Here is a 25,650-nt window from a genome sequence, read left to right as displayed (position 1 = left end):
CCACCACCATGAAGATTTCGATCTTGTCTATATATTTGCTTATCAGTGTGGAAAAGTATTAAATTATCATCAATTGAGCTGTCCAAGTGAGTCTCTGTTAAACAAAGAATATCATGCTGGTAAGACAGAACCTGAATCTCGTTTATTTTCCCCTTAACCGATCTGCAATTCGCTAACACTACAGTCATCTTCTTACTTCCACGATTTCCTTGTTTTTGATTTTGAAAGTTTTGGTTGGTTCTTTGCTCCTGAACTGTTTTAGCTCTTGTCGAAGACGAAAATCCTCTTCTTGTTCAGATTTATTTAAATCTAGTCGAGCAAAGATCCCAGGTTTTTTCAAATCATTAATGGCTTTCAAGATGTCCCATTTTTTATGTTTGCCTTCTGTGCACAGTTTCACGGGCCTACACTTATTAGTTTTTTCCTTTTGGTCATATTGACCAAGTCTGAACAAAGAATCTTTGTTATGGTTATGGCAGCGTCGATTTATTTATAACGAATACCGATATGTGTGATCAAGTAAGTATGTTCTATTATGAACACTTTCACAATGCTGTTAAGTAATGCATTGTATTTTTGCACTCGAAATTATATTGTCTAAAACAATAATAATTTTGAATTTATAACTTGCAGGTACCTAATTTATCCGACCTAGGTTGTGCATCAATCTTGAAATTATATCGTATTACCTCTAAAAAAAATTCTCTCAAATCACCTAGAGATGTAAGATATGCGTCTTAGATAACTGCTAGTGTAAATAATTAGAAGCCTAATTTCCAAATGCTCGATTCATTTTTACTATTTATTCAGACAAGTACAAGCTGTTAAATAACGTGCAGGTACATACCTTGATACGACACTGTAGAATGACCTAATCTGTGAGTTGCCGTATAGCTTATATGTCATAGCACCGAGAAGCCAATAAAGCTGTGAATCATATACTGTTAATCTGATAGCTTTAATACCATGACAAAAGCATCACTTACCTCGACTTCTAGTACTAGCGTCTCACCATTGCCTTAGACATTGTTAGGCTACATAAGGTTTATAGTCCTAACCTCGACTGGTTTGAAACTCGACGAGTTTGTATATCGACAACGGTTGGCCCAATCTCGACAGCAGTTTTACTATTTTACCAGCTACTATTTTAATAGTAAATGAGCGATTTATATGTAAAAGATTTATTTGCGCAAAAATATCTTGTGATCCATTTGATGCAGCACTCCCCAGCTTATGTAGGCCTAACAATATTTTGCCCAACCTAAATATAGAACGAATGCTAAAACAAGTAACAATCATAAATATGGTTGACTGTTATGCTAGCAAAATGTTTTATTTGAAATCTAAACTTCATTGAGTAGCTTTGATTTTTTATTTTTTGAAGTGAGGATAGAACTGCAAAAAGACAATTATTATTTGTTGAAGATTAAATTATCGTAAAACTGCATCAGCCTTTGTCGATGTTCGGACCAACCTTTGTCGAGATTCGGACCAACCTCTGTCGAGATTGGGACTTGTCTAGGTTCGGACTTGTCGATGTTGGGACTGTTTCCCCTATAATCTCTTTCGCTTCCCAAAGACTCTTCCTCTGCAGCTAGGTCAAGGGTCCACCCTGGCCTTCTTCGCATTCAACCTTTCCTCCCTGGAATCTATAAGAAAAGAAACCGATAACTTTTGCTTTGATTTTTCTATTGATCTATTATCTTATCTATGATTAATTTTTATGATTTATATAATATTCATAATGCATATTATACAAAATAATAATATAACTGCGTATAGAAAAAATGATGTAACTAATATAATTTGTAAAAAATTCCAAATGATAACCGAGATTGATTTAATTGATTCTATTTATTAGCTATAGTTAAAAAATCTGAACAACGCTAAAGATGAGTCTGAATAGGGAAGTTAAGTAGGAGAACAACAAAACTGAGCTGAACTAGCAAGATAGCGAAATGTTGCGAAATAATAGATGCGTGTAATTATTTTATGCTAAAAGTAATCTACACGTCAGAGGGACTGGTTCGGAATTCTAGGAGCGATGATTGTTAGGCCCAATTTGATTGTTCTATACTTCCAGGGATTAAACCAATTAAAACGCCGTGATTGTTATAGGAGAGCGCATTAGTTGGCTTAATTGACCAATGACACACAAGTCGATTTCATACGTCATATATTGATGATTACCAAAACACTTTTGTTTTTTGGTAGACCTGTGTTTGGCTGGCTATATCTCAGCTTCTGGTTGGTCAATCTCCTTGATTCTTTTTTTAGAACATCAGTCAACACCTCAAGATGAATAATAAAGCATAATAATATTATGCTTTCTCTATTCTTTAACCTAATATTTTTTTCTTTTCTCCTCAAATTTATTCTCATCCAAAAAGTTGTCGCTTTATATTTCGTCTAAAAACTCATCAACTTTGTTCAATATAGAGATTTTCTGGATTTTCCCAGTTTTTTACTACACCGGCATAACTAACACCAGATCGAAAAATTGATCCACTTGCTGACATTATGTCTAATTCTTTTTCAGCTTGATCCTTAAGACCAGACACCATCGGTTTGGGTGTTACTAAACACTTAGGTTCCATATTTTCCTTCAAGTTCATTTTAAAAGTACCAGAAATTGTGCCTAAACCCTGAAAAACGTCAGGAAACTCCCTTATATGGTCAAAATCATATTTGCACATACTATTAATGTCAAGCAATTTTAGCTGATGTAACGCATGTAATCCTAAAAGATTTTTTCTAGAACCTGTTAAAACATACACGGAAATGTCGACTGACCTAAAAGTGCTTCTGATTTCAACTTTGCGAATTCCAGCTACAGATAAAGAAGATTCATCTGTGCTATATAAACTATGTTCAGGTCTACTCAAACTCAGACCAAGTATTTTACTAGTCTCTTCTATTACCATAGAAACTTCTGCTCCTCTATCGAGTGTAACCTCAACATTTTTCCCATTTACTTTTAAAACTTGTTTGATGTCACTACTACATAGCCCCTCTTTATTGCTCTTGGTAAATCTCACTTTATGTGGACTTTTTCTAAAACTCCTACTTTGTCAACTAGACTTGTACCTATCTCCTGATGGGCTTCTACAACTACCACTGCTGCTATAGCTTTTGCAATCACGTCTAGACTCTTGTCTTTCACTAAACTTGTTGCGAGGACAATCCTTAGAAATGTGACCTTTCTTTGAACAAACATAGCACCTAGCACTCGAGCAATCCCTAACATGATGTCCTTTCCTGTTACAAGCAAAGCAAATAATACTTCTAGCAGGGGAATTATATTGTCTAGGTGATGACCTTTTATAACTTTGTCTAACTCTCCAACCAGGTGAAAAGGTGTTAGACCTATCACTACCTGAACTATCTCTCCTAGACAGCCTAAAACTAGAACGTTCTTCATGAGATTTCTCAATCTTCCTAGAAACTCGGCAAACAGGTGCAACAGAATTACTGTTACTAAATTCTACCTTGATATCTCTCCTAGCACCACTGATAATAGATTCTGGTTCTCTAGCTAAATGTGTAGTTTTCAATCTGTTAGATAATTGCTCCCAAGTTAAGTCAGTCTCCTGCATTAACTCTTTCCTAGCACTGGAATCACACAAACCATTCACTGCTAAAGCTACACAGAAGCACTGCCTCAAATCATCATTACCATCACCAAAGTCCGTACCTCTACTTAACTTTTCCACTCTCACCAAATACTCTCTCTTTTCTTCTCCTAAAGCCTGTGAAATCTTAACAAATTTCATCGTTCTCACAAAAACACTTTCCTCTCTCTCATAATGACTTCTTGAAAGATTTAAAGCAGTCTGATAAGCATCAGCTGCTTGGCTCCCAATATCAAACCCTAAGCTTCTCAGTAACTCCATTCCTCTGCTACCGATAGCGCTCAATAATACTAACAGCTTAGTCCTCCCCGCAAAGAGTGGGACACCACCTTCAGTATTATCCATACGAAATGAAGTAAGCTCACACGCAACCTCAAACTCTATAAGTCAAGACATGAAAGAACTAGAGACGTTTCCACTATCTAGCCTCAACTTAGGGAAAACACTAACATCTAGCTGTCTAGCAGCCATATTCGCACACAACAACAACCACTTTCGACACACCTAACAATTAACACCCCAAAGGAATCACTATAGCACTGCTATGATAATGCTACTCCACTACCTATACAACGTGGCAACCTAAATCTATGAATAACAATCACCTACCCGAACAACTCTACGACACGCAATAGCGTTACTAATTAATATTACCAACCCTCAACGATATAATAGAACAACACAGTATAATAACACCCCTCAATTAATTAATGTAACAACACAGTATCCTGCCTACGACGCCATGTTAAATAACGTGCAGGTGCATACCTTGATACGACACTGTAGAATGACCTCATCTGTGAGTTGCCGTGTAACTTATATGTCATAGCACCGAGAAGCCAATAAAGCTGTGAATCCTATACTGTTAATCTGATAGCTTTAATACCATGGCAAAAGCATCACTTACATCGACTTCTAGTACTAGCGCCTCACCATTGCCTTAGACATCGTTAGGCTACATAAGACCTCAAAACACGATTACACACCACAAGCAAGCTCAGGCAGACCTGCCAACCCAAGAGTGGGGCAATGCGTGAGATTTAATTTTGGTGCAATTGATGTATTAATGAGAGTATATATAAAATTGTGGAAATTGGGGCATAAATCTCACGCATTTCTCATGCATTTTCATTTTTTCTTTGGGGTGATTGCTTGAGTCTCACGCCCAATGCATGAGAGTTGGTAGGTATGAGCTCAGGCTGTCTTGTGTGGAAATGTAGCGTACTGCTGCTCTGTGTAACTGATTTTTGTTTTGCTGTTTTTTATAGATTTTTTATGGTTTTTGGAAGAGAGTTATTGTAATAAAGACTGCTGTTTGTTTGCAGTGAAATGGGTTAGCCCAGATGCTGAGCCTTAGATTTGATGAAGTTGCCTGGTCGATTTATAGTTTCATCAAATAAATCTATTAGAGCAGGATGGTTCTTTTTCCTACTAAAGATTGTCAGGAGTAGATGTAGTCTCTGTTGCTATTTTTTTATTGCAGCAGAACAGTATCAAGTTTTACTTTTGCATCAGCGGTTCTTCTAGTGCCTTTAATTCCTGCTATAAACCTTAACGCTTAGTTTTGAACCTGCTCCAAACTAGTTATTTTTTTCCTTGTTATTTGGATCCCAGGCTGCAGCTGCATATTGAAGATGAGTCAGACAAAGAGATTTATATGCTAAAAGCTTAGCCTCATAGGCGCCCAATGAAGTGCACATGCTTGATCATGCCTGGTTGCCTGTTTGCTGTTGTAATCTTAGACTACGCTTATGAATCGCAAATTTTCTTTTTGCTACTTGTTCCTGTGCTTTTCCATTTAGCTCGTATGCTGGCATAGAAAAGTAGTAAAACTGTTGAACACCAAGATTTTTCTTTTGTTGACATTGAATTCCCTTCCCCATCTTGCTTCCCATGTTTGAAGTTTAGATAGGTTTTGCTAAAATAATGTAACGTTAAGGGTGGAGGCGACTTCTTGATATAAGATATTATTGACTTCAAACAGAGCTACGAAGCAGTCTAAACTTTCTAGCAAGTCATTTACGGACAGTACTGGTCCATGAACAGATCTTTGTGAACACCAGATGAAACCGGGAGAGCTAAACATGCATCAATCCAGTGTGACTCACTGTGATATGATGTGGATCCACACTAATCATCAGTTATCTACTTCTTTTATATTCATAAGCTTCTCTATCAATAGAGCATGTGGCACTTTGCTGAAAGTTTTAGAGATGTTGTTGAGTATTGCACATAGCTGCGTCTCACGAGAGAGTCCTCTCCTAAACCCATGGCATCTCAGTACGATATGCCAAAGAATCTTGCATGAGACGCTAGTTGGTGGTTTAATGGTCAATAGTTGTTTACTATGTCCTTGGACCCGGATTTGTGTATGGGTGTAACATTGGCTAACTTCTATGCCAACAGCAGTTTGACTTGTTCTCGCGATTTGTACAAAATTATAGTGAGACAGCTTGCAGCTTGTGTAATGTTAATCATTAGGACATTTTTAAAGCCACTGGGGACAGTAGCTTTACCAGGGTGAAGGCCTTGTATCAGTTTTACCACACCTTTTACATCTGTTTACGGAGGATTACCAACATGAGAGGTTGTCTTGTACATTAATTTATGACCATTGTTAAACTGGCTATGAAGGATGTTATTCAGCATAGTCACACAACTGTGTGGGTCATCAGTAGCAGTTGAGTTGGCTTGTTTCAGCTTTATATGGTTCTTAGCTGGCATTGTTCCTTTAAGTGCCTTCAGAAGGGCTTGCTATTTCCTTCGAGTAGTGTTTAAAATCTACAAATTAATGCATTTTTTATTTTCTTGATGACCCTTTTTACTCTTTGTTTTTTTTGGTAAACAATTTTTGATCAAATCGGTCTCCACTTCGTTGAACATGATCATAGAGCTTTATTCATTATTTTTTAATAAACAAGTTTTTGACTCTCTTTGTTGAACCAAGATAGTTCTGCTGTTGGACAATCAACTATTATCTTCATTGGTACATAGTGATTAACAGCGTTCTGCAGATTTGTAGAAACCAATGTCCACAATCCGTCAATGTTTGTCATTTCTGAGAGGTTGTGTTTCAATGCCTACTTTGCAATAAAGTTTAGGCACTTTTCTGAGCATGGTGTTTAGTGAGAGGTTTGGGTCAATCTCAGCAGTTACTACAGAGTTATCATTTAAATCGGGAGAGATGACATTGTGAGCGAGTATCATTTCTCAATGCTTTGGTCAGGCGAAGGGTGTTTCCATGTATGTGAGGTTGTTTAACAAGTTGCTGAAGGTTATGTTGAACTCACATGTCAATAAACTCTCTATGCATGTACTGATCTTGCAACTGTGTTGTAGTGAGTGCCAGTCTATACTAAGTAAGTTCATATCTCCCGCCAACAAAAGGGGGTCTTAAGCTAAGTCAATTTACTTGCATCTCAAAGCACTATTTTTTATATAAAATGACCAAAAACAAATTAATCCATTAGCATACTATAAACACCCCACCTAAGCAGGATATTACGGGGGAAAAGCGTGTTTTTGATTGTTGTAATTCAGTACCATATTACCTATTTAGTTGTTATGATCTGTCATAAAATGTAACTACACTATGTACACCACTGTAGGGAGTTTTTACCTTCGAAACAGACATTGTGGATAGTAGTCAGTCAGCCACATAGCAGAAAAGTGACTAGAAATAAAATTTCATTTTTACTTCATTTAAACTAAAGTTTGATAGCGGAAAAACATTCTCTATATAATAAATAACTTATTAATAAACTTTTGCCCCAAATTTCTATGCACGTTTTCGAGTTATTACCAAAGTTGTTATCCGCAAAAGTTTGGCCAATTCGCAATAATTGTCCCTATTGTGCCAAAAAGAAATATTTTGAGAAAGGCTGTTACTATCTTTATAATATATGTGCATAACAATCAAGTTATGTTTAAAATTATATCATGCAAACATGTATTGTTGATTTACCTCTTTTGTAGTAAAAGTAGAATTGTTTCTTATCTGAAAGTAATACAAGACGGGCAACTTCGAATTCTATATTTAAAAAATAATAAATGTTGAATAAAATTTGATGTAGATTTGACAAAAAATTAGAAAGACAGCCTAATTACAGATTTACTTAGTCATCAAAATTATCAAAGCCCTCCTCAAAGTCACTGGAAACATGCTGTGCATTGTCCAAATCTTGATCACTGTTGCTGCAACCATCACATTTGCATAAGTCAGTGCATTTTAGTCGGGAGTTACGACAGGAACATTTACCATTTTGACAGGCAGACTTTTTGCAAGAACAGTAAACTGTCTGCATTAGACTGGGTGGAGCAGTAGAGTTTTCCATCCACTTAATATCCCACTTCTCATCCTGCAATATTCTGCCAAAGCCATGAGGAGATGGAGGTTTAATTTTAGCAGACAAAGATAGCTGCCAGATGGTTGCATGGTAGTTGACTCGTAGCAGATGTTGCTGTAACGCATCTCTAGTTGGAGGGAGTTGTCTCTCGGAGCCTGCATTGCAGCAAAATGCTCTATATCGCGCCTCTTCATTAGTTTTTGCTTGTGGTGAGTAAAGCATGCAAATGACTGGTTCTATCACATTTGTCATAGTTTCTTTATTTGTGTAAAACGATTGTCCTGCTGGAGTTTTAATAGCCTCTACATATTGTGGATTGTTTTTAAATATGCTATAGCATTTCTTCTTTCCTTTAGAGTTTTTCCTTTGCACTTGTAGAGTCACATCCTGTGAGAGCATGAATCTGTGGTAAAGCTGCACACAAATCGAAGCCAAGTTTACTGTGCATAATACCAATGTCTAGCAATCGTAGCTTAGAGCCGACTCCTGTAGCAAAGATCAGTCTTTCACAATTCATTTTAGAGAAGTGAGAAAGGCACAAAATGGCAACATCTGCATCTGGCGACTTGATTAACACCGTTCCATAAGCTCGTGCATGTGTGGCATGAAGTAAAAGACAAGTGTTCGCTTCTTCATGATCGCTTTGAAGCTCTGGAATTTCAGATAATGCTGGGCTAGCATCATTGTTTGTGAATACATAGCGAACGCATGTAGCATCTGATGTTGCATATAATTCAAGATCTTCTTTCAGATTAGCAGACTTCCACGACTGGACCAGAAACTCCAACAAGGTTTCTTTGTTCTGTTCAACTGCTAAAAACTTTAACCACTGCTTCGGGGTGTTTTGATCAGCTCCATAGATGTGTGTAATTTGTGATCTGCCATGTGTTAGTCTTGACCGTTCAAAACCTTTGATGCTAAAATTTGGGTAGTTATCCCCCACAAAGTCCACTCTTTTTGCTTTGTACATTTTGGAATAGGAGTTTATAATATGAAGGACTTTTGTAGACAGCTCGCCAAATGTTGTTGGAATTTGACTTCTGGGAAGAGCTTGAATAAGTGCCATAGCATCAATTATCAAGGCTGTGTTATAAAGAGAGTCAATGTCCGCCGTTTGACTATCACAATCTGTTTCAAGTTCTTTCAGTAGATTTGCTTTGGTTGTTTTGTTAAGCCCAGAACCTTCCGCATTGGCAAGAGGTAAAGAGACTGAGCTTAAAGAGTAGGTTAGCAGCTTTTTCAGGTCAATCTTTCTTTGATTAGCAACTACAAGCATCCTGCCAAAGAGTGATCTGCTACTCTTAACCTCATCTTTGCTAGAAGTGCTTTTATTAGTTGTGCCAAATGTTTTGAGTTTTTATTGTTTGATAGGTGCAAACACATCTGTTGTCTTTTTTACTACTCTTTCTTCAATGAACTCAGTTAATGCTTTCTCTCCATCACAATATGCCTAGTCTAATGACTGCTGGATGGGCTGAGCTGCTACAGCTCCTGAACTGATACTAACTAGACTGTCCAAGCCACTGTTCCTTGGATTGATCATATTAGAGATAGCTTCAGATAACCTTTCTATGTGCTTTTCATCTGACTTTATTCTGGCAAAACCAAATATCTCATGATTCACTGGCAATTCAGTTGGGCCATTACAGAACTCAAAATGTTTTTCAGCGCACCAATTTTAGTAAAAATATAAATGAATTATAATTTCGTTTTGAAAATTTTGTTGCAAATGAGTCTTGTTCAGATAACTGGAAACACAAAAACCTGCTGAGATCTCTATTTTGAATGGTGTAGAAGAGTGTAGGTTTGAGTTAGCAGAAGTCATACAATTACTAAGCAGTATAAACATTCATATTAAATGCTGTAAACCTACCTGGCTAAGCCAGTGTCTTTTGCTTTGTAGTCTTCAGGATCTTTTATTCCGGCCATCATCTCACACTTCTCTAGCACTGCTGCTTTGGCTGGCTGGGCAAGAACCCATCGTTGTACAGCTCCTGATAATAGACACGCATTGTAATTGATAATAACTTCCAGATATACAAACACACGTAGAGTAGAAATGTAATCAAACAACAATATTGCCAACTTTTACAACTAGTAATATATATTTTTTTTAATTTTGCACACAACTCACCTCTTGTAAGTGTAATGCCTCGCACACCACCACTGGTCTTACTTTATCGATTTACAGTTTGTTCTATTGCATGGTCTGCAGCCAGTGAAGAGAATGGTATCTTTGCTGATCGTTGCACATTTAATTTTTCAGCATGATTAAGTCTGGTATGAACCCATGGATGTGTTTCTGGCAGGTCTATCATTTCAAGCCAGTATATTGGAGCATATCTGTAATTAAAAAAACAATATGCATAACACAGATTAGATCCTGGACAGTTACCTACCTGATCACACATGTATTTCTCTATGACAAAGACTTTAACCTATTTTCTCATGAAAAATTATATAGATCATGCATGCAATACTATAAATAAACACTACATACAAGCTTACATTACTCTCACACTTACTCAATGAAGTTTTCAATTAATTTTTATTTGTGTGTATGTGCTTACGAACATACCTAGAATAGTTTATGCGATCATATGCAAAGAACTAAAGAAGCATAGCACGAAATGAATCAAGATGAAGAGCCCAGTTAAAGTCCCTAGTAGCTCAAAGAAAGTTTAGGAGAATGCTAACTAAGTCCATGTAAGAATTCCAGAATCTGTAGGTTGAGGATTGCTGACATTCACGCTCAACGTGTGTGAGAAATTGAGATCGTATCTCTTCAAGATAGCAGAGTTTACTTCACCAGTGGTAATGTATGAAGTTTTACTAGATTGCATTAAAGTGTCAAACTGTTGTGAGCTTGTCTCATCTAACGAATCTAGAAAGTTAGCTAGTTGTAATCTACCTAATGCTTCAAACAACAACTTGTGTGATCGAATAGCTCTATTGTACATGTGTCCAGAAGAGACTCCATTCATTAATCCTGGAGCAACCTGATTCAATCAATATGTCTTCTAGTCCAGTAAGCTGGAATCTCTTACCAATTACGCCCCTAAATGTCATCATGGTATGAAATTCTGCAAGGCTTACTACCAACTTACTTTTCATAGTCTCATTCTTCCACCTGACTTGTTGGGCCTTGGCATGGAAAGCTTGGTCAAAAACCACAACAATATTGGGAATTTCTAGTTATTGGCAGATATTTAAAGATCTCTCAATAACATGACAAATGGTCCTCATTTCAGTTACTGGCGCTTCAATCACAGGCAAGTAATGAATTTGGGACTTGGGCAGAACAAGCTTCTGATATGTGCTATTGAATCCAGTCCATGCTGGAACATCTCCTTTGGAAACATGTTTAAAAGCAATGTAAACAATGTCCTTAGCACTAGCTTTGTCAACACATAATTTGGCTTCCTTTAGTGAGTCTTTAGCATACTTTAATATACCCTCTGGCCCGTGACGCTTCCCAAGATAATACGGTTGTATATCAGTGAGAGCAGGCAAAAACGATCTAGATCGTTTAGAGATCAATGGAGACTTTTGTAGAAGCTGTAGCTTCAATTTTTTCGTCTGTTTGTTGTACTAATTTGCCATTTGTGTGGTGAGTGGTTCCATGGCCTGACAATGTCTCTTCTGCAAAATCAATATTGTCGAACGCTAGAAACGCAAGTTTATGCTTTGCAAACGTAGGTGGTATAAAGCCATCATGATGTTCAAAAACAGCTTTCATGGCAAATGCTGTTTCCATTCGTACAGATGTGTCATAACTACAGCTATGCCCTAGTCCACTGAGTAGCTTGCTAATAGTGGAAGAGCCAGTCATGTGGCGTAAAGTACATGTAAGACCTAAAGCCAGAGACTTAGGTGTAGGTTTCTTTCCATTAGAGTGCAGGTAAATGACGTCCTGACATATTGACAATATTTTAAGCTGAACATCTTTAGAGACTTCAACATGGCTGTCAGGGTTAGGCTCATCATTTTCTCCAACAATTGTAGCAATAATGTTGAAAAGATCAACAGGAACCGTCATTAAACATTGTTCATGAGAAAATTCATCAGGCGTAGGAGGCCATGAGAAAAACTTTTCCTTTGTTGAATCTTCTATGACATTTCTTATGTGTAGACCACTATAATACAGCTCTCTGTTTACATTAGATGCTGAAGACAGTATCGACCGGCTAAGATTACAGTCTACAGAGTATTCACTAGTTGTTGATGATCTGGCTAGTCGAAAACTGTCGTCTGCCACAATATCAGACAGTGAAGCAGTTTCAGCATAGACAATTTCAGATCGAGTTCGGTTTGCAGGCTTGTAAAAGACCAATCTGTCAAACTGCTTATGAAGTCAATACTTTAGCTTAGCTGATGTCCTGAAGCATAAAACAATAAAATCTAAATTTTGTGCTGCATGAGGCACACAGCGCAGAACACTTGCTTATTGCTACATAAAATTACAATTTGCACATCGAATACATCTTCTACCTAGTTTGTAAGTCAATCTCAAATGAAACGGCTACTAAACACCTATAGGTAATTGTTCCAAAATCACATGTAACTAGGACAAACGTAACTTGGTTTTTGGCTGGTTACAATGACACCTAAATGTAGGCTCCTTACATTAAAAGTAAAGGAAGTATTTATATCCCACCTTATGTACGGAAGCTGGTAGTTCAAAGCGGCTAACAATTGATATACACATGCTAGGCTATTGTGGTTACTCTTAACGAAGCAGGCAGCGGTGAATCTTTTACATGCCTGCAGTATAATGAAGTGTCACTATCACAGCACACAGGACATCCAGTATTTTACACCTTGATTCGAAAGGGTGCAACAATTTAGAGTGCAAAGCTTGTTGAAGGCTTTTAGTAGAAAGTACCCAAAGCTGGAATCGAACCCTGGACTCCTGCATGAAAGTCCAACCTCCTATCCACTAGGCTACTTCCTACATTAAAAAGCTTTTAATGAGAATAGTATATCATAACTTTATACTTACATGGAACCTTCTCTGTCATCCTTCTGCTTGTTAAATAAAGCCACTAGATCAGTCATTGTGAAACACTCTTTCCCTTCTATTATTCGTTTTATCACAACTGACTCACAAAATGATCTATACAGCTTGTCATCCTCATGTCTGCAAAAGGTGGACAATCGTTTAATTGAATTTATATATGAACAAACCTAATATGCCAGAAAGCAAGTGTTATTACATCCCTTTAGGTGCAACAGCATGGTTAAGAATCTACCGTCAACATGGTTAAGAATCTACCAGAAGCATCCAAAACCACAACAAACAGAAAATGTAAAATCATAGTAGCGTAAATTTTATCATTGCTAGCTTATCGGTTTCCTGACTAACTTGCTTAGATTAGACCACACCACTCAACATACATTTATATACAATTAGTGTACTTACTAAAATCTTGTGGTTCTGTAAGAAAGTATTTAACATAACAATGAAAAATACATACATTTAAGAGTGCTAAAAACAGAAGTGACAAAATTCATTTAGTAACGAGCATGCCAAAAGCAATGTTTTTTTAATCACAGAGATTAATTGTATTTAACATACCTTCCACCCTTAGGTTCATAGTGAAGAAAGTTGGTGTACATTTGATAACAAGACTTATGATATCGAACCTCGGAGGCTACAAGATCCGTGTCTCTTACATACATCAAGATTCTATGATCATTTCTTATGTCAGCTGCTTTCTTCAGCAGTCTTGCAATCTAGTTAAATAATAAAGTATGGAAAAAGGCAATTGACAATAATTAATTAAAATGTTAAGACTGTAAAACATTAACTAATGGAGATTCGAGCTATTAATTTCAAGGGATTAGTACAAAAAATAACTATATTAGTATAGGCCTACCCGCTGTAAGAGTTTGGGTCTGTGATAATGCTTCCGATTTCCTTTTGTGAGTACGCTTAGATTTTATGAACTTGCCCAACCTTTGACATATAATGCAAGTAGGATCAGGAACAGAGGTTCATCAACGTGTCCTCACAGTTGAGCTAGAGCGTAAAAGCTTGGCAGTTAGTTCACTTTCAGAGTTTTTAGTTTTCTCCGCATCAGAAGATGGGACGCTCTGGTAAACGTAAGTATACTCGTAAGAAAAGATAAGTGCTTTGTTGGGTACAGGCCTAGTACATGTATATGTAAAGATAATTGGCAGCAGCAACCCATGTAACCTTCAGTCTCTGCATGCCAGTTATTCACATGCTGCTACTTACAATAACAGATTATATTTGTCTAGTTTACAAACTTTCTAGATTTTTATAGTAAGTTTTTCAATTTAATATATACAGCAGCTACACCATCAAATAATACAATTTATCTTATCTCTAATAATGTAACAGTTGTTGCCTTCTTTCGATGTGATTTTTCAGCCTTTTCAGTCTTACTAGCATTAGTATACTTAGAATAACAACTCTGATGGCACACATGATCTGTTGACAGAGTGGTGTATTGCAGTTTGACTGCAAGGGAATGTTCAGGTTATTTAGAAACAGCAGCCCATCTGTTAGGGCATTCTTTTATCTTGTTTATTTTAACTGTTGTCAATCGTGATACAGTTTCAGGATTTGATGAGCTACCTCAAGATGAATGCAACAAGCGTCAGTAGCAATTATAGCAGTCATTTAGATCATCAATAAATCCTAACGCATCAATCAGGACTTTTGCAAACTTTCTTCATCGGTTTGCCTATTCCGAAAATTGATGCTCATTGGTCAATGTTCATAACAAACCGTATCACATTTCAATGGATTATATATAAATATTGTTGCGCTGGCTACGCTAATAAAATGTCAATGTCTTGAATCAAATAATTATTTAATGTGCAACAGATTTTGGGGCAAATTATAAGAAATGGAATCTACAAACTTCCTTACATAACTCTATAGTTACAAAACTTAGTTTAAATTAAGTAGAAACAAAACTGAATGATAAACTACCTGACTGGCTATAGTGGCTGTTTGAGAGGGAGACTTGAGAGCAATGTGTTCGGTACACTAAATTTGCATATTAAACACGTACTTAATGCAAAGTTTTAACCTTTGACTAAACTTACTTTAATTTATCATCATATTTTTTTAGTATTTGTTTCCGGTTAAGCGGTTTGTGACTCGTGTTCACTATAACTTTTAGCCAACCTTTCGATGAACTCTTTTTAAACTGGTTCGAGTAAAAAGGCTGAGCGATGCTGTTCTCAAATGCGGCCTTTGTGGAGTATACCTGGTCCTCCACTCTACCTGGCCCTTCCTCCACTTACTTGGCCCTCCATACCCTAGGACACTTATGTATTCGCGGCATCTAACTTTTGCGTTTTCGCGGTGTCATCCTCTCGCGAAAGTTTCATGTGCGAAACTAAACTACCATAACAAACGAGCGAAAAAGCGAAACTAAATAGCTTTTTTCATTGCTACTGTAGAATGGAATTTTATAACGACATTTATTTTAACGTTTTTAACGACCACTATAGCATTGTTAAAATATAAACCAACAAAATAATTTGACTATCAAAATTTATTACGTAATTATTTTGCAATTAATTATGATTATTTTCCCATTAAGAATGATTTATAATGGTAGGAATCTGATGTCAATGCACACGAATTAGTAGATTATCGTTTGCTGGGGACATCAATCAATGCAGTGAGCACCGTGTGTTGAAAGAAAATAAGACACATGCACTGACACTCGCAGTACTACACAAGCAGCATGGCTCTGGAAAGGTTTGGATTCACCACTGACACCTCTTCAATAACTTGTAATTTTTTGAGATTTGTTTTGTTTTGAGTGATGTGACTGATGAGACGTTTTTAAATTAAAATAGGCAAAACATGACCGCAGTTAAAATGCTCAGAAAAAGACCTTTTTTTCCTTTGAGCGTTTTAACAAAGATCAATTTTGCGGATTTTATTTTAAGTTCATTCGGAGGCTTTTACGTTTTCGATGGGACATGGCCAAGCGGGTGTTGGATAAAACTTAATCTTCTGCAAACCTTTATAAAAGTCGTTAACAAAAATATTTTGCCTCTGATGATGATAATAATGATGCCTAAGAACTACTAGAAGTTGATGTTTGTCTCTATGGCTTGGAATGATGTGATATTCCACAGCGATAAAAACCGCATCCATGGCCGTTGGGCAAATAACTTTTCGAATAAATGATGTTGAGGTCGAGTTATCTGAAGGAATTTATCATTGCGTTGGAACTGACCAAACAAATCCGTTTGAGTTGACCTTGTGTTTGAGATGAAATGCTACATTTTATCTGAGGGCGAGTTATCCGAGTTGGACTGCACTTACCGTAAAAAATTCCCAAAAAGTTGGGGTGGCTCAGCCGGCCAGCTAGCTGCCCCAGTGAAAACGGGCCTGTTGATAGTCCAAGAAACAAATGGCAACAAGCGATCAAACTGCATTATCGACCTTGCCCACACTATTCTACCTGCGGTTCACAATTACAAACTAGTCGCAAATTGAAAAAAATTTTTATCGTTGAACTGAACCTGAGGAATCTAATTATGTTTGTTCCACTGCATTTATTTTCACATCACTATATTTTCGCACTCATCAGAGCTGCGAAATTAAGTTGCTCCGAAATTTTAGTCTGCGAGCTACTCACGAAACTAAATACTAGCGAAATATAAGTGTCCTAGGGTATGTGGAGTATGGCCACTCCACATACCTGGCCATATGTGGAGTGGCCATCGAGAACCGGCTCGTATCTCAAAGATTACTCGTATCTCAAAGATTACTCGTACCTCAAAGAAGAAACTTGCTAGAAAGTCAGCTTGTATCTCGAGTTTCTTGTATGTTGGGGCACTCATATGTAGATATATGACTGTACTCTTCTGTCACGAGTATTTGTGCTTTTTCTACAAATATGTTTATTATTATAATTTAAAATTTGGTGACTTTGAATAGTTGGCAATGTGTGTCTCAGTTAGCCATACAATGTCATAATCAAAACTGTTAATAGATAACTCTCCTGTTTTGCCTTTTAGTGGTCTGTTGTTAGATAAGAATATGTTTAAACCACTGTGTCAGCTTTTTGACATAAGGATGAGTTTGTTCAGGTACTGCCATTTCCCTGACTCTTCTTTAGTTTGGATTTTGCATGTTTTCGATGTGGCACTGTATTGTTTTCCTTGTGTTCTGATTTCATCTCTTTGATTTGTTGTCTTAACGCATACTGTTGATTCCTAACTTTTTACAAGCTGTACCTTTATTAAGCTTGCAAAAACTATTAGTGTCTCGTTGAGTGGCATTTACCTTCTTTAGGAAATCTCATTCAGCTTGTTCATCAGAAAATTCTAGTTTGATTGGTTTAGTAGTGCTCGAGGTTTGGAGACAGACTGCATTAACGTGCTACTTGGTATGTGTCCAAGACTCTCTCAATCATCTCAGTTCCTTGATCAATTGTGTTCTTACTATCTTCTGTTGGGATGCCGTGGAGTATGGCATTGTTTTTCCTGCTCCCTGCTTGGCTTTGTTCAATGTTTTGGCTAGCAAGTTTCTAGCACTCGAGTTGGTCTTAATACTCTTCTGGACACCTTCAGGATTGCTTCAAACTGATGCTGCATAAGATGTTTCCATCTTGCTGTTCAAAGCATCATTACTCGTTTTTAGGGTTGTATTAGTTTTGCTGAGCATCTCTTCTATTGTCTTCAGTTTGTTGCTTACGCCAGTGTTAGCTCCGAAAGATCGGAGATTAGGTTCTCTATTTCTTTCGGTTGCCATTTTTATATGGCCAACGCATGTGCCACAAAACTATTTTACATCTGTGCTGTCTATTTTATCTAGGAGTGACATCTCTGCAGTTTGGAAGCCTTGACAAGTACCATGAAACCATATTTTGCATGAGTCACACCATAACCGTTTAGTTGAACATTCTTTGAGATACTCCTTGGCTGTTTTTCACAAAACGCTCTTCTATGTTACAAGTTTTACATTTGCCTGGCTGTTTTTCAACAATGGTGGTTTTCATGCTGGCATTTTTAGAGTGCAAAAATCTGAAGTAGCAACAACTTTCAGACCGGTGATGCTTCAAAATTTAGAACTATTGGTTTGCTTATTTCTGGCAAATGTTTTGAGGCAGCTCTGCCTTAGTGGAAAATTGTGAAAAACTTTTAGGTAAAAGTTTCAATCAAATTAAAATGCTGCCACCTTGTAGCTGACCCTGTGACCTGCAGCTGACAAATAGTGTGGTGAAAACCTATATAATTTAATAACAAGAATTGGGTTCCATTTTGAATTATTAAATCATAGTAGTCATATTTTTGTTCATTGCTAAATCACCCAAATCTTATGTCCACCACAATCAACTCTAAGATAATGTCATATGGATTTTCTAAAGCAATTCCGCAGACACAATGCTAGAGAGTTGAGAGTTGCCAGAGTTGTAATCACTTCAAGCACGGTGATTCATATTTTAGGCACCGTGTTGCCTTGTGTATTTCAATGAACTGATACAATCTTCTGAGTACTTCATTAATGTATGTAAGGCTCAGCTGAAGCCACCAAAGAATGCAAGTGATAATTGTACAAAGTAACTAACCATAAGAGTATCAGTGCATCAGATATCAAGCGCTAATGGTCAACCACAACAATTTGTATGCTAGTTGCTTATGCTAAAAGACAAGGTAGATTGTTTAGATAGCTGATGCCTATATTTATTACGCCAGAAGCAATGCAAGACAAAGAGCAAATCAACAATACAATTAGTGAAATAAAGTAATACAAGTAGACTTACACTGAATGTAGAATATTTCTAAAAACAATCTACTGCAGTGGCTCATGATGTCGGGTTATGTTTGATTTTGAGATTATGATGAAGGCGAGTGATGGCAGAATATTGATGCTTTTATATATATATATCTGATGTCTGGCCTGCTTCTCTTCTTAACTACTAACTACTGTTAAGTGGCAGTCGCTGTAGGCTTCAGCTAGATGTACATGTATGTACTACTGACTCCATACAGTTAGTTGTATGTACTACTGACTACTTACAGTTAGTTGTATGTAGTACTGACTACATCCAGTTAGTTGTATGTACTACTGACTACATCCAGTTAGTTGTATATACTACTGACTACATCTAGTTAGTTGTATGTACTACTGACTACTTACAGTTAGTTATATGTAGTACTGACTACCTACAGTTACATTGTTTTCATTAATTTTAAAGGAGACAAGTCCATGAGTTCTTGTCTCTGATACTGATACATGATGCAAACAAATCTAAGTGAGACTCCTATTTGTAGTTAAACCTGCTGTTTTTGAAATCAGAAATACTTTCATAGGAAACTACGCACTTCTTGCTAAATGCTGCAGCATTTCTCTAGAGAATAATGTATGTGTGTGTCTTACAGTGAAGAAGAGGGAAGATGGTTCCTTGGATTTCTACATGTCCTAATGTAATATCAGATGTGGCTGGTACATATTGCACGTCTGTGAACTGCATGTATTTAGCCATTTCAAACAAAGCATGCGGCATTGACATATATGCCAGTACAGTTGAAGGTGATACCATGGAGGTAAGCTACAAAACTACAAGTTTGTTAAATTACAAGTTGATCGCTAACCTATTTTTTAGGGAAATGATTTTCAAAAATTACTGCAACATTTTTGGTCATTGATATTTAGCAAATTTGTCTACAGCTGCCATCTATCTATTCTTTTAAAAAGCAGTCATTAGGCTATCTTTCAGCAGTTGTTGGCAAGTCTGTATGCATGTAACAGTCTGTCTCTAACAACTACTAGTTAGTCTGTCTCTAACAGCTACTAGTTAGTCTGTCTCTAACAGCTACTAGTTATTCTGTCTCTAACAACTACTAGTTAGTCTGTCTCTAACAGCTGCTAGTTAGTCTGTCTCTAACAGCTACTAGTTAGTCTGTGTCTAACAGCTACTAGTTAGTCTGTCTCTAACAGCTACTAGTTAGTCTGTGTCTAACAGCTACTAGTTAGTCTGTCTCTAACAGCTACTAGTTAGTCTGTCTCTAACAGCTACTAGTTAGTCTGTCTCTAACAGCTACTAGTTAGTCTGTGTCTAACAACTACTAGTTTGTCTGTCTCTAACAACTACTAGTTAGTCTGTCTCTAACAGCTACTAGTTAGTCTGTGTCTAACAACTACTAGTTTGTCTGTCTCTAACAACTACTAGTTAGTCTGTCTCTAACAGCTACTAGTTAGTCTGTCTCTAACAGCTACTAGTTAGTCTGTGTCTAACAACTACTAGTTAGTCTGTGTCTAACAGCTACTAGTTAGTCTGTCTCTAACAGCTACTAGTTAGTCTGTCTCTAACAGCTACTAGTTAGTCTGTCTCTAACAGCTACTAGTTAGTCTGTCTCTAACAACTACTAGTTAGTCTGTCTCTAACAACTACTAGTTAGTCTGTCTCTAACAGCTACTAGTTAGTTTCTGTATGTAACAATTAATTGGCATGTTCTATATGTATTACAGCCATTACACGTTCTCTATATCTATTTCAGCTAGTGTTAACGCTTGATGGGCACCGTGCGGTTCCGAGCTGCCTTAGGTTTTCTTACAAAGCCGAACCTCTTGAACTTGTCAGCGCTGCCAAGGGGCATCATTACATCATTAGATGGAATATCACTGAATGTCTTATCAATCAGCATAATGGTAGGTGTTTATATCTTTGACTGTACATAGCACTAGATGTCTATGACATCTCTGAGGGTACCTATAATATACCTGCCAATACATACATAACACTAGATGTCTATGACATCTCTGAGGGTACCTATAATATACCTGCCAATACATACATAACACTAGATGTCTATGACATCTCTGAGGGTACCTATAATATACCTGCCAATACATACATAACTCTAGATGTCTATGACATCTCTGAGGGTACCTATAATATACTTGCCAATACATACATAACACTAGATGACTTTCCCTGAAGGTTTGTGAAGTTAGGTGGCTATTATATGCCTGCTGGTCTGTAACACTAGTTGTCTATGACATCTCTGAATGGGCATGAGAGTAGGCATTTGTACATAACACCCGCTTGTACATAACATTACATATCTATGATATCTATGAGAATAAATAACAGTAGGCTTTTATAATATTTCTGTAGATACATCTTATATGTTTAGCCTAATTGATTGGAAGAACTTTATGCTAAGTCATTGCATAGTCAATTTGGCATTTGCATCTTAGGCCTCAGAAGAGATCGCTTGTACTCCAACAGAGTAAATGTATTAATAATATTGACTTAGAAGCATACTTAGTCTCAGCTGATAGTTGGAGAGTAAAAAAGTAAAATGACATTCAAATACATCTTCATCCTTTCAAAAGACTGAAAGCTACATAAGTATTGTTAACAGCTATGTATTCTCATAGGTTTACAAGTGAAAGGGAGTGTGATGCAGCAGTCCCCCGCCGATGAGGTGACTTGCATAGCATGGGGACATGAACAGGACATGCTGGCCTTCTGTGCAGGCATCAATATCTTTGTTTTAGTGAGTCAATTTCATTCCACATCAATATTTATAATTAGTTTTATTTTTTAACAAAATATTTTGTTTTTGTTTACTAATTCAATATTACCTCCTGCATGATGCCTTCTGCTTCTGGTTGTTGCTGACTTTCTATATGCTGCATCAAATGATTCAAGCTTGGTTTATTCCTCCTCTTGCAGGCCAAAAATACTCATCACGAGCTGCAAGCCCACACAGATGTAGTTTGTTGTGCGGAGTTTTGTCCCCATTATGAGTCTACCCTGGTGACCGCATCTGTTGACAGGTCATACATGGTAAGTCCAATCTTTCATGCTGGGGTCAAGGTAAAGTCGTTCAACGGGGATCCAATTACAATCTGACTTTCCTTCCAATGATGATGTGTGGGAGTTGCAACAACAATGAGTTGATTGGTATGCATTTGCAATCTCACTTCTATGAATCTATAATGCATGTTATACTAGTGTTAAACCATTCCATATTGGACAGATATGGAATACAGAGACGGCTCAGCTTCTCTACCGATCATCCATAATCAGTTCATCACCGTTTGCTCTACTATTAATGGACCGCAGTAGAGAGGAGTTTATTCTTGCTTCACATGATGGCATGGTGAGTGTTACTGAGCCTTTGGATCGAGGTTAGTTGTCTACCAGTGCTGTTTATAACTGACTGGCTAGTTGTCTACTAGTACTGTTTGTAACTGACTGGCTAGTTGTCTACTAGTACAGTTTATAACTGACTGGCTAGTTATATACTAGTACTGTTTATAACTGACTGGCTAGTTGTCTACTAGTACTGTGTATAACTGACTGGCTAGTTGTCTACTAGTACAGTTTATAACTGACTGGCTAGTTGTCTACTGGTACTGCTTATAACTGACGGGCTAGTTGTCTACTAGTACTGTTTATAACTGACTGGCTAGTTATCTACTAGTACTGTTTATAACTGACTGGCTAGTTGTCTACTAGTACTGTTTATTACTGACTGGCTAGTTGTATACTAGTACTGTTTATAACTGACTGGCTAGTTGTCTACTAGTACTATTTATAACTGACTGGCTAGTTGTCTACTAGTACTGTTTATAACTGACTGGCTAGTTATGTACTAGTACTGTTTATAACTGACTGGCTAGTTGTCTACTAGTACTGTCTATAACTGACCGGCTAGTTGTCTACTAGTACTGTTTATAACTGACTGGCTAGTTATCTACTAGTACTGTTTATAACTGACTGGCTAGTTGTCTACTAGTACTGTCTATAACTGACCGGCTAGTTGTCTACTAGTACTGTTTATAACTGACTGGCTAGTTATCTACTAGTACTGTTTATAACTGACTGGCTAGTTATCTACTAGTACTGTTTATAACTGACTGTCTAGTTATATACTAGTACTGTTTATAACTGACTGGCTAGTTGTCTACTAGTACTGTTTATAACTGACTGGCTAGTTGTCTACTAGTACTATTTATAATTTAATCACTCATCACTGCTACTACATGTATAATAATATTTATTGATAATATTAACCTCTGGTATTACTCCTCGGCTTTTCTGACAAACTCTGTATAACTAGGCCTCACCTCTTCATGAATTGCAGTGATCCTCCACTATTCATGCCCTCACCTTTCACTCCCTTATAAGCTATAGTTGATGCTGATCTGATGTGTGTAAAACATGTGGAGATAACTCTACTTCATAATATTTCACTTTTTGGCCATCATCACTACGCTAGACCCATTATGATAACAGGCTGGAGGCTTTTTTGTGCTGATGGTATTATATAGAACAACACAGTACAGCGCTCAGGGCAGGTTGCGGTTTGCTTCCACTTCAAGCGCATCAATTTGTAGCAACTCTCCCCTCACTTTTGTGAAACAAATCCTTCACAGGGCTATCAAAGGCAGCTAATCAGCTTTGCGCCTGTTTTGAGCATGGGCTATTGTGAATATGTGCCCGCACTACAACTATAAATATTTCCAAAAGATAAATTGAAGCAATTATTCTAAATCATTCTGTTTCTCAAGCCAAGGAAAGTACATGTAATGCGCCATCATCACACTGTGTTTTTCCATTGTACCTCTGATGGATTGTATACTGAGGTATTGCATTGTCCCATTGTTGTATTTTTATTTAAGTTGTGGTCTATTCCCTTCGTATTGCTATACTTTGATTTACACCTGCATCTCTACTTCTGACAGCATCATACTCTGATGTTGTAATTTATATCAATTTTTATTTTTTTACTTCAGCATATCTGCGCCAATTTTCATGATTCCTATCCTTCCATGTTGTGGTTTAGGTCAGGTTCTATGATATCAGCTCAGACTCGGACTTCTCCCAGAGAGCCTCCATTGACATAGAGAAAGTCCTAACCTCAAACTATTCAGTATGTATAACTGTGTCTGTGTACTAAGTACTTGTTCAAGAAGGTTTTATAATGAAGATGCCAACCTTCTACATAACTCTTTGTCTACTCACCTCGACTGTGGTCGTAGGTTTGGACACAAGGTAGAAGTTTATGGAATGTGTTCTAACATGGCAGAAAGCTTATTGTCCACACAAAGTAGCAATTAGTTGTAACTAATTCATCATAACACTTCTAAGATAGTCTTCATGTCCATGACCTTCATCTGAAGGATTCATTTTAAGTGAACTATGTAGTCTTTAGGGTTGTGAGCTATGTAGTACGTAGGGTTGTGAGCTATGTAGTACGTAGGGTTGTGAGTTATGTAGTACGTAGGGTTGTGAGCTATGTAGTACGTAGGGTTGTGAGTTATGTAGTACGTAGGGTTGTGAGCTATGTAGTACGTAGGGTTGTGAGCTATGTAGTACGTAGGGTTGTGAGCTATGTAGTACGTAGGGTTGTGAGCTATGCAGTACGTAGGGTTGTGAGCTATGTAGTACATAGGGTTGTGAGCTATGTAGTACATAGGGTTGTGAGTTATGTAGTATGTAGGGTTGTGAGCTATGTAGTATGTAGGGTTGTGAGCTATGTAGTACGTAGGGTTGTGAGCTATGTAGTATGTAGAGTTGTGAGCTATGTAGTACCTAGGGTTGTGAGCTATGTAGTACGTAGGGTTGTGAGCTATGTAGTACGTAGGGTTGTGAACTATGTAGTACATAGGGTTGTGAGCTATGTAGTACGTAGGGTTGTGAGCTATGTAGTATGTAGAGTTGTGAGCTATGTAGTACGTAGGGTTGTGAGCTATGTAGTACGTAGGGTTGTGAGCTATGTAGTACGTAGGGTTGTGAGCTATGTAGTACGTAGTGTTGTGAGCTATGTAGTATGTAGAGTTGTGAGCTATGTAGTACGTAGGGTTGTGAGCTATGTAGTACGTAGGGTTGTGAGCTATGTAGTACATAGGGTTGTGAGCTATGTAGTACATAGGGTTGTGAGTTATGTAGTACGTAGGGTTGTGAACTATGTAGTACATAGGGTTGTGAGCTATGTAGTACGTAGGGTTGTGAGCTATGTAGTATGTAGAGTTGTGAGCTATGTAGTACGTAGGGTTGTGAGCTATGTAGTACGTAGGGTTGTGAGCTATGTAGTACGTAGGGTTGTGAGCTATGTAGTACATAGGGTTGTGAGTTATGTAGTACGTAGGGTTGTGAACTATGTAGTACATAGGGTTGTGAGCTATGTAGTACGTAGGGTTGTGAGCTATGTAGTATGTAGAGTTGTGAGCTATGTAGTACCTAGGGTTGTGAGCTATGTAGTACGTAGGGTTGTGAGCTATGTAGTACGTAGGGTTGTGAACTATGTAGTACATAGGGTTGTGAGCTATGTAGTACGTAGGGTTGTGAGCTATGTAGTATGTAGAGTTGTGAGCTATGTAGTACGTAGGGTTGTGAGCTATGTAGTACGTAGGGTTGTGAGCTATGTAGTACGTAGGGTTGTGAGCTATGTAGTACGTAGGGTTGTGAGCTATGTAGTATGTAGAGTTGTGAGCTATGTAGTACGTAGGGTTGTGAGCTATGTAGTACGTAGGGTTGTGAGCTATGTAGTACGTAGGGTTGTGAGCTATGTAGTACGTAGGGTTGTGAGCTATGTAGTACGTAGGGTTGTTAGCTATGTAGTATGTAGAGTTGTGAGCTATGTAGTACGTAGGGTTGTGAGCTATGTAGTACGTAGGGTTGTGAGCTATGTAGTACGTAGGGTTGTGA

The 25,650-nt window shown here is 37.5% G+C and overlaps 2 protein-coding genes across 3 annotated transcripts in view; one reads left to right on the top strand and one right to left on the bottom strand.

Moving 5' to 3' along the window:
• The window catches only part of LOC137405907 (ATP-dependent RNA helicase DHX58-like), a 126,136-nt gene that overhangs the window by 49,067 nt on the left and 51,419 nt on the right, over window positions 1-25,650 (bottom strand). The gene's annotated exons all lie outside the window — the stretch shown is intronic.
• LOC137406152 (WD repeat-containing protein 27-like) lies at window positions 455-23,899 on the top strand. The gene is made up of 7 exons (XM_068092682.1): window positions 455-519; window positions 19,364-19,528; window positions 20,483-20,633; window positions 21,369-21,487; window positions 21,667-21,780; window positions 21,974-22,096; window positions 23,786-23,899. The coding sequence occupies exons 2-7, from the start codon at window positions 19,379-19,381 to the stop codon at window positions 23,897-23,899; spliced, it is 771 nt and encodes a 256-aa protein (XP_067948783.1). The 5' UTR covers window positions 455-519; window positions 19,364-19,378.

The sequence above is a fragment of the Watersipora subatra genome, chromosome 10, assembly GCF_963576615.1.
Source record: "Watersipora subatra chromosome 10, tzWatSuba1.1, whole genome shotgun sequence".
Lineage (NCBI taxonomy): Eukaryota > Metazoa > Bryozoa > Gymnolaemata > Cheilostomatida > Watersiporidae > Watersipora > Watersipora subatra.
The sequence above is the reverse complement of the archived record's forward strand: the minus strand, read 5'-3'. Positions and strand labels throughout refer to the sequence as shown.